At 44.0% G+C, this 10,500-nt stretch overlaps 1 protein-coding gene across 1 annotated transcript; it reads left to right on the forward strand.

Annotated features, from left to right (window-relative positions):
• The first annotated feature begins 7,827 nt into the window (after positions 1-7,827).
• Positions 7,828-8,811, forward strand: LOC127313765 (transcription factor bHLH19). Its single transcript, XM_051344236.2, has 2 exons — positions 7,828-8,322; positions 8,425-8,811. The coding sequence occupies exons 1-2, from the start codon at positions 7,828-7,830 to the stop codon at positions 8,809-8,811; spliced, it is 882 nt and encodes a 293-aa protein (XP_051200196.1).
• Positions 8,812-10,500: the final 1,689 nt, after the last annotated feature.

Below are 10,500 nucleotides of genomic sequence, written 5' to 3' on the forward strand. Positions count from 1 at the left end.
CAAGTAAATACTTCATGTGCTACCTTTAAACCTTCAAAATGCTTCTCCATTTGTGTCAATGTTTTATAGGTCATGAGGAAGTATGTGCTGTTTACCTTTCAACCTTGTCATTTACTCTTGACAGATTTTCACCAATGGACTAGTGGCTTCATCCGCTTATCCAATAATTTTGCAAAAAGAGCTGGCGCGGGGTTCCCAGCCCCAATTAATTAACTTCATTAATAATTCTCTTCACATGTTTTGCTCTGATTCATCAGTAAGCAACTTAATTTTGCAAATAGACACTCCTCCATGGTATGAGATTGTTGGAAGGCACCCGAGGATTCGGTTAGCCATGGCTTGTGTAAGCAAAGGTTGGGAGGAGTGTCACCCATAAATAAAAACTAAAGTACATGTGTAAACAAAAGAGAAGAGGGATGATCTACCTTGCTGGTAGAGATAACGTCCTTCATGGGAGCCGCTCTTTGAAAGTCTGTTTGGCAAGGGAGTTAGAGTGCCCACTACCATTCGTTGACAACAACAAACACCTCTCAAAACTATACTTTTATGCTCTCTATATGATTTCAAAACTTAAAAAGCTCTAGCACATGATTTAATCCCTGCTTTCCTCTGCGAAGGGCCTTTCTTCTACTTTATGTTGAGTCAGTTTACCTACTTCCTTCCATCTTAGAAGCAAACACTTGTGTGAACTGTGCATTGATTCTTACATATTTGCTTATTTGCATTCATCATATTACTTTGTGTTGACAATTATCCATGAGATATGCATGTTGAAAGTTGAAAACAACTGCTGAAACTTATATCTTCCTTTGTGTTGCTTCGATGCCTTTACTTTGAATTTATTGCTTTATGAGTTAACTCTTATGCAAGACTTTTGATGCTTGTCTTGAAAGTACTATTCATGAAAAGTTTTGCTATATGTTATCTATTTGTTAGCAACTATAGATCATTGCCTTGAGTCACTTCATTCATCTCATATGTTTTATAATAGTATGATCAAGGTTATGTAAGTAGCATGTCACTACAGAAATTATTCTTTTTATCGTTTACCTACTCGAGGACGAGTAGGAACTAAGCTTGGGGATGCTGATACGTCTCCAACGTATCCATAATTTCTGATGTTCCACGCTTGTTTTATGACAATACTTACATGTTTTGCTTGCACTTTATAATGTTTTTATGCATTTTCCGGAACTAACCTATTTACAAGATGCCACAGTGTCAGTTCCTGTTTTCTGCTGTTTTTGGTTCCAGAAAGGCTGTTCGGGCAATATTCTTGGAATTGGACGAAATTGATGACCCACAAGTATAGGGGATCGCAGCAGTCTTCGCGGGTAGTAAAACTCAATTTATTGATTCGACACAAGGGGAGACAAAGAATACTTGAAAGCCTTAACAGCGGAGTTGTCAATTCAGCTGCACCTGGAAACAGACTTGCTCGCAAGAGTTTATCAGTAGTAACAGTTTTATAACAGTAGCAGTAGTAGAATAACAGCAGCAGAGTAATAAAGACAGCAGTAGTGATTATAGTAAACAGCAGGATTAAAATACTGTAGGCACGGGGACGGATAACGGGCGTTGCATGGATGAGAGAAACTCATGTAACAATCATAGCAGGGCATTTGCAGATAATAATAAAACGGTGTCGAAGTACAAAGCAATCAATAAGCATGTGTTCCAATTATAGTCGTACGTGCTCGCAATGAGAAACTTGCACAACATCTTTTGTCCTACCAGCCGGTGGCAGCCGGGCCTCAAGGGAATCTACTGGATATTAAGGTACTCCTTTTAATAGAGTACCGGAGCAAAGCATTAACACTCCGTGAACACATGTGATCCTCACATCACTACCATCCCCTCCGGTTGTCCCGATTTCTGTCACTTCGGGGCCATTGGTTCCGGACAGCGACATGTGTATACAACTTGCAGGTAAGATCATAAACAATAAATATCATGATGAAACAATAACATGTTCAGATCTGAGATCATGGCACTCGGGCCCTAGTGACAAGCATTAAGCATAACAAGTTGCAACAATATCATCAAAGTACCAATTACGGACACTAGGCACTATGCCCTAACAATCTAATGCTATTACATGACCAATCTCATCCAATCCCTACCATCCCCTTCAGCCTACAGCGGGGGAATTACTCACACATGGATGGGGGAAACATTGCTGGTTGATGGAGAGGCGTCGGTGGTGATGGCGGCGATGATCTCCTCCAATTCCCCGTCCCGGCGGAGTGCCAGAACGGAGACTTCTGGCTCCCGAGACGGAGTTTCGCGATGTGGCGGCGTTCTGGAGGGTTTCTGGCGACTTCGACTTCTCTTCGTGCGTTTTTAGGTCGAAGGCAATAAGTAGTCCGAAGGAGGGCGTCGGGGGCCGACCGAGGCCGCCACACACTAGGGCCGCGCGGGCCCCTCCTGGGCCGCGCTGGCCTAGTGTTTGGGGCCCTCGGGCCCCCACCTGGCTTGCCCTTCTAGCTCCGCCAATATTCTGGGAAAATAGGACCTTCTGCATAAATTCCGAGGATTTTCCTGAAAGTTGGATTTCTGCACAAAAACGAGACACCAGAACAGTTCTGCTGAAAACAGCGTTAGTCCGTGTTAGTTGCATCCAAAATACACAAATTAGAGGCAAAACAATAGCAAAAGTGTTCGGGAAAGTAGATACGTTTTGGACGTATCAGAAATCAACGCCAAACATCTTATTTTTCCCGGAAGCATCCAGAACACCGAAGGAGAGTCGGAGGAGAGCCAGGGGGCCACCACACGTGTGGGCCGCGCGGGCCACACCCTGGCCGCGCCGTCCTGGTGTGGGGCCACCCTGTCGCCCCTCCTGCGCCGCCTCTTCGCCTATTTAAGCCCTTTCGACCTAAAAACGCAGTACCAATTGATGAAACTCCAAAAAGACTCCAGGGGCGCCGCCACCATCGCGAAACTCCAATTCGGGGGACAGAAGTCTCTGTTCCGGCACCCTGCCGGGACGGGGAAGTGCCCCCGGAAGCCATCTCCATCAACGCCACCGCCTCCATCATGCTCCGTGAGTAGTTCCCCCATAGACTACGGGTTCTAGCTGTAGCTAGTTGGTACTCTCTATCCCATGTACTTCAATACAATGATCTCATGAGCTGCCTTACATGATTGAGATCCATCTGATGTAATCGGTGTTGTGTTTGTTGGGATCCGATGGATGATACATTATGATTATTCTATCTATAAAGTTTGTGAAGTTATTGTTGCTGCAATCTTGTTATGCTTAATGCTTGTCACTAGGGCCCGAGTGGCATGATCTTAGATTTAAGCTCTATAATTATTGCTTAGATTGTATCTACAAGTTGTATGCACATGTCGCTGTCCGGAACCAAAGGCCCCGAAGTGACAGAAATCGGGACAACCGGAGGGGATGGCGGTGATGTGAGGATCACATGTTTTCACGGAGTGTTAATGCTTTGCTCCGGTGCTCTATTAAAAGGAGTACCTTAATATCCAGTAGATTTCCTTGAGGTCCGGCTGCCACCGGCTGGTAGGACAAAAGATGTTGTGCAAGTTTCTCATTGCAAGCACGTACGACTATAATTGGAAAACATGCCTACATGATTAATGAATTGATGTTCTTTCTTAATGCTTTATCAATCCTATCAATTGTCCAACTGTAATTTGTTCACCCAACACTTGTCACTTGTTATTGGAGAGTTATCACTAGTGTAGATCGCTGGGAACCCCGGTCCATCTCTCATCATTATATACTCGTGCTACATGTCATTTGAAGTAGTATCAACTATTCTCTGGTGCCATTGCCACTGTGTCACTATTACTGCTGCTGTGTTACTGTTACTATTGCTCTCATATCACTGCTACTTTCACATCACCCCTATTACTAGTGCTTTTCCAGGTGCAGCTGAATTGACAACTCAGTTGTTAAGGCTTATAAGTATTCTTTATCTCCCCTTGTGTCGAATCAATAAATTTGGGTTTTACTTCCCTCGAAGACTGCTGCGATCCCCTATACTTGTGGGTCATCACTTGGCTTTTCCATCGATTGGATCTTGGATTTATTCGTCTTTGCGATAGAATTTTTTGTTTTCCATGCAACGAACCCAACAGTGGTATCAGAGCCGTGTCTATGCATAGATCTGTTGCACGAGTAGTACACAATAGTTTTGTGGGCGTTGATGCTTTTGTTGTCGCTTGCTTTTTGTGCACTTTGCATCTTGCGGTATGGGGGGATAAAGCGGCCCGAGCTAACTTTACATGACATCGTTCATGAGACTTGCTCCACGCTTGACATGCAACTTGTATTGCATAAGTAGCTTTGCGGGTGTCTGTCTCTCCCACCATAGTTAAGATCCAATTTGCAATCTGCACTTGACAACACTTGTATCAACGTTGTGGTTGTTGTTCGTAGGTAGATCGGATCTTACTCGAAAGCCCCAAACCACGTAAAACATGCAAACACTTTTTCAAGGTGTCTAACTTGTTTTTGCAGGGGCATGTGATGTGATGTGATATGGTTATGTGATGGTGACTATATTTGATGTATGAGATGATCACTATTGTATTATGGCAACTGGCAGGAGCGTAATGGTTGTCTTTATTGTTTCATGACCCGCGTGTCAATCACGATGTAATAGCTTTATTTCATTACTATGAGTTAGTAGTTGTAATAGTTGCTATGGATGGTGGACAACCATGAAGCGCGCCATGGACCTTGGCGCAATGCTGGTGATGATGGAGATCATGCACATGTGCTTTGGAGATGGAGATCAAAGGCACAAGGATGAAAAGGCCATATCATATCACATTATCCATGCATGTGATGTTAATCCTTTTATGCATCTTATTTTGCTTAGATCGCGATGGTAGCATTATAAGATGATCCCTCACATTAGTATCAAGATAATAAAGTGTTCTTCCCTCGTATGGACCGTTGCAAAAGTTCGTCGTTTTGAAGCATCTCGTGATGATCGGATGTGATAGATTCCACGTTCAGATACAACGGGTGTAAACCATGTTGCACACGCGAAAATACTTGGGTTTGTTTGACGAGCCTAGCATGTACAGACATGGCCTCGGAACACAGGAAACCGAAAGGTTGAACACGAGTCATATAGATGATATGATCAACATGTGTTCACAATTGAAACTACATCATCTCACGTGATGGTCGAACATGGTGTAGTGAATTAGGATCGTGTGCCACTTAACAACTATGATGGATGTTGAATTAAGTGGGAGTTCATTAGTAAATAGATTAAAACTCGAACTAATTATCCTGAACATAGTCTGAATTGTGTTTTGAATTAATTTTTTAGAATTGGCATCCGTTATTTACCATGTGCTAGTCTTGAAATTGAGATAGAAACATTGTTTAAATCTGACAAGTAACTTTACGGACTGGTACCGTATTGTTAAATAATCAAGAAATGATTAAGTCTTATTGCAAATTTTTGGTAATCCTCAAATTGCTGATTCAAAGAGCAATGGTTTCAATTAGTATAAAAAATTATCTGGTCTCCGTGAAGCTTGATGTTCAAATCTGTTTGAAAAGTAAGGAGGTGGAAGTTTGTTTTCAGAAATGAGCAAGGTGTGAGACATATGTGATATCTAAGACCTTATTGCAAGATGATAGAATATAATTTAGTGAGACTACATAAACTCATAAGTTTTATGGGAATGTATGAAGGTTGAAGACGCTAGGCGTCCCGATCCTCCAACTAGTTGGGCACTAACGATATTCGCATATCCATAAAATAGTCGTCCTTAGTATGCACCGTTGCTAAGACTCGTTGTTTCGAAGCATCACGTGATGATCGGACGTTATAGATTCTACGTGTGCATACAACGGGTGCAAGCCAGATTTGCACATGCGAATACTAAGGTTAAACTTGATGAGCCTAGCATGTACAAACATGGTCTCGGATCACAAGATACAAAGGTAGAGCGTAGCTTAATCATGAATTTGTCATGATTGGATTGATAAAATTATTAATAAAATTGTTCATCACATTAAAAGCTAGATTACTAATAGTGAAATCCGGAACACTTATCATGTGATGATCAACTTCAAAGTACGAACCGCAAGGTTATTGGTATTTGAACAACAAGCCTAGAAGTTATTGATGTTGAAGTGTTTTCTGAAAAATGAGGAAAGCCAAAAGAGAAACTACAAAAGTTTTTGGCAGAAAGAAAGAAAATACTAGAAACTCTATCTCGGGTGTATATAGATGATATACATGTTATGAATGTATTCTTTGTTTAGTCACACTATGAAATTCTTGGGTATTTGTACCATATTGGTTGGTATGCGATGTCATACAACACAGCGCAATACAAGAATACAATGGGCTAAGTGACTGACAAAGAATGTGGTAATAATGCACGTCTGGAACAAAAATAAAGTGTTATTATGTTTGTCATTGGCATTTTACCTAGCCCTTCAAATTATAATAAAGAACCTTATAATTTTTATTTTGTTCTGGTCAAATAAAAACAATGAGTTGTTCAAATTATGACCGTACTCCATGTCGTCGTCCGGTTCGGCGGCGAGGTCGATCTCCAGGTCGGCGCCATCCTTGGCGCCAGTGAAAAAGGATTCGTCTTCCCCGCCGAGCAACCGCGCGCGCGGCGGCGGGATCGTCATCCGCGAGCCATCGATGGCGCAAGGACGGCGCCGCCCCAAGCGCGAACCCGACACCTCCGGTGAGCGGAAGCGCAAGCCGGGGAAGGTGAAGGTGGAGGAGGCCGAAAGCGCTGAGGACGCCGCCATCCTCGAGGCCGTCATGACGAGGTCCCTCCAGGACCTCGTCCCCGCCGAGAACTCCATGCCACTCGACCAGGCCTGCGCCTGGTCGAGGGAGCAATGGGAGAAGGAGGAGGCGGAGCGGCAGGCGAGGCTCCTCGACGACGTCGCTCGCTACCGCCGGCCTGCGACTCCTCCATCCGGCGTCGCCGTCCCCGTCATCGACCTCGAGGAGTCCGACGACGACTGGTACAAGCCATCGCCGTCCCCGCCTCGCACCAGTGGTCGGTGGGGAGACGCCGGTCAGGGCAGCAGCCAGGCCGCGCCACCGCAGTTTGACGATGACGGCTCCGACGATGATGGCGGCGATGGCGGCGACTACACGGTGTTCTACCGCCATTTCGGCATGTAGAGCTCCGTGTTTTAAAATTTATAGTTGTATTCCCCTAGCCGAATTCGAAATATAGTCAAATTCGGCCTCTATGTATGAACTTCGCCCTCTATATAGTAAATATCATTAAATTTAGTCTAAATTCAGTCGTTTTTTGCCGTATTTCGTCAAGTTTACGTTTTTCAAATTTAAATCAACGGCTACGACTGGGATCACGGCTGGGAAACTGGCCCTCTCCAGGCCAAATTTTCGTCTAATCCGGACGAAAATTTTGCCGGATTTGGGCGTGGGAAGGGAGTGGGGATGATCTTACGCAAGGTTCTGCAAAAAAATGACTCTCGCAGTCTCATCACGATTTTTTGTATTTTTTACCCTACACGCACCTTTTGTTGTCTGGATTAGAAAATCATTTACACACGATCTAGGTCACATAAGCCAGAATCCAACAAATGATTGTTAATTGTCCATGCTGGACCCTTATTGAGGCTATAGAGGGGCCACTGAGAGGTCTAAGGTGAGCAACCCTTACAGTGACAGGAGACTAGCTCAGTACTACAAGGGGATCATATGACTTGATTGATGCATATGCTTCGCTATAAGTAACTCCAGCAATTCGTGTGCGAGATCAGTGCTATAGCTAGAATAATACACTAATTAAACACTACTCCTCCTATAATTGCTCACGGACAACATGGACGACTCAAGCATGTTCCTGCAGTGGGCTGTGAGCACGTTCCAGCACCGCGATCCTGGAGTCTTGGCCGACAACGGTGGCGAGGTTCCATCAATCCAGGCGCCCCGAGAAGCAGCCACCGTTGTCCTAGAACCAACGGAACTTGCTGCAGAAGCGACTGGAAGCTACAGGAGTTCCGGCGGCGGTAGTGAAATCGGCAGTGTCAGCTGGTCCATGTCACCCAACTCGGGCGGAACGTCGTCTGTGCCCATGAGCTGGGACTTCGGCGCTGTATCGGCGCCACCGAGTAGCAGCGGCGGTGGCACGCTGGTCGCCGTCGCCTCCCCTATACCGGAGTTGGTGTACGGGTCGCAGACGGCGAGGAGCACCGCCGGCACGGGTTCTGCGTCGGCGGTGTATGCGCAGGGGCACATCATGGCGGAGAGGAAGCGCAGGGAGAAGATCAACCAGCGCTTCATCGAGCTCTCCGCCGTCATCCCCGGCCTCAAGAAGGTGAATTAATAAGTCCTGTCCTGCACTCAATTCTACACGCATGGTGCCGTGTGAATAAGAGTCAATGTCATCATCTCGATCGGTTAATGTTCCGTCGATCAGATGGACAAGGCGACGATTCTTACAGACGCGCTGAGACACGTGAAGGAGCTCCAGGAAAGGGTCAAGTTCCTGGAGGCCGCGGCCGGCGCCAGCAACGGTCAGACCGTGGTGCTCGTCAAGAAGGCGTGCGTGGTCGCGCGCGGTGACGATGAGAGCTTCCCGGAAGGATCCTTCTCCGCGCCGACGAGGAGCCCACTGCCGGAGATCGAGGCGAAGCTCTCCGAGAACAACGTGATGGTAAGAATCCACTGCGAGAACGGGAAAGGGCTGGTCGTTCGGGTTCTCGCCGTGGCCGAGGAGCTCCACCTCCGCATCGTGCACAGCAATGTCATGCCGTTCACGGCGTCCACCGTGATCATAACTATCATGGCAAAGGCAAGTAATTAATCCATTACTAGGTAGCTGTTTTATAAATTCGAGCTCATTTATCTGTGTGTACTTCGTTCATTCTGATACTAGCTTGTATGAGATACATACAACATACATTAGTATCTTATAATTAGATCTCCAATATCCACTTTGGTTTCTGTACTGGTTGGCGAGCTCTATGTAGCATGCTCTTGATTTTTGAAAAGATCAACCTCGTATATCTTATATTTTTTGTTTGTTTGTTTGTTTGTTTGTTTGTTGGTGCTCATCAAGCATGCTGCTCGATATCTCCTAGCTATACTTAATCTATTATCTTTTTTGTCCACCAAAAACTTGCAATCTCTTCTTTAAGAAATATATAAACACGATAGACAAGCTATAACATACATATACCCATATGTAAATAAAGAAATGACCAATGTTGCATCTTATAAGCACCAAAGTTTCGAGAAATGCTTGTATCCTCCCGTGAACGTTTGTGCCATTGATTTACTGCTACAAGATTTGTGCCACACTGTTTCTCCAAGTTTCATCAAGATTCATTGTGTTTTAATTTGGTAAGACAGAGTGAAACACAATGACAGATAATGAAATGGTGCACGGGACAATTGTCAGGTTCCCAAAAATTGTTATGATTTGTCCTATATGGTACCATTTTTAGTGGGTTTCACTCGTGTTTTCCCTGGAGTCCCGGAAAGGTTCATCGAAATGTGTAGCAAATATTATGGATACAATATTAATAATCCATGCCATCTAGCAACTAGATACTACTCTTCATTTATTTATGTTTCTTCGTTGCTAGTTAAACTTTGTTTGTTTAATCAAATGGATTAGCTGATGATGGAGCAATGAGTTTTCCTTAAAATATTGAACACTTTGTTGGCACATTAATTATAAGGTGGGTGGACTCTTTCTATTGGAGTGCCAGATCTTGTATTTCTTCTTTTCTTAGAGCAACAATGGAAAATTATTATGGAAAAAATGTTTCATTGTGGATTTATGTGTATTGTCCGCCAGATCCATCCGGATTGGAGCTTCTTACAAGAAATTAACATGCTTTATATATGCATCATTCTTCACTTTCAGGTCCAGGATGGTTTTACCATCAAGGCAGATGAGATAGTAGGAAGTCTCAACTATGTACTGCACCAACATAGCAGCAACAACAACATCGATAACTAATATTATATCCATTCTAAAATAGTTGACACGGATTTAGTTCAGGTATGCATATCTAGCTAGATACTTCGGTGTGCGTTTTCACTCATTTGGAAAAAAATCCGCGTCAACTATTTTGGAAAGGAGGGAGTATTGAAAAATAAACAAGGACATCTACTATCCTAGCTTTGGCATTATTGTACGTAGGTAGGTGTATATAACCTACGATGGTGGATGTTTAGGCTCTCCTGCATGGATATGGATATGCACGAGTGTATTGAGCAGCGCATGCCGTTTCCAAGTTCACAAGGCAAAAGAAAGTTCACAAGGTTTGATCATCACCAAACATCAAATAATTGTAATATCGCACATTTGTCTGGGTCAAAATAAGATATCACCCTTATGTGATTCGTAAGGGGGTCGATTGAGACTGTCACCCTTGGTAAAGGTAACTTCAAGGAAATACAAGCAATAGAAGGAAGGTGGCATTTTGGCTCATAGGAGCAAATGCTCCCATTATATAAAATAATTAAAAAACAATTTTAATAA

This window comes from Lolium perenne, chromosome 7 (assembly GCF_019359855.2).
Source record: "Lolium perenne isolate Kyuss_39 chromosome 7, Kyuss_2.0, whole genome shotgun sequence".
In the NCBI taxonomy this organism is placed as follows: Eukaryota; Viridiplantae; Streptophyta; class Magnoliopsida; order Poales; family Poaceae; genus Lolium; species Lolium perenne.

Bases quoted from the DNA above. Each gene is read 5' to 3' on its own strand.
- LOC127313765 (XM_051344236.2), top strand. From the start codon at position 7,828: ATGGACGACTCAAGCATGTTCCTGCAGTGGGCTGTGAGCACGTTCCAG. The intron at 8,323-8,424 runs GTGAATTAATAA...TCCGTCGATCAG, and splicing joins TCATCCCCGGCCTCAAGAAG to ATGGACAAGGCGACGATTCT.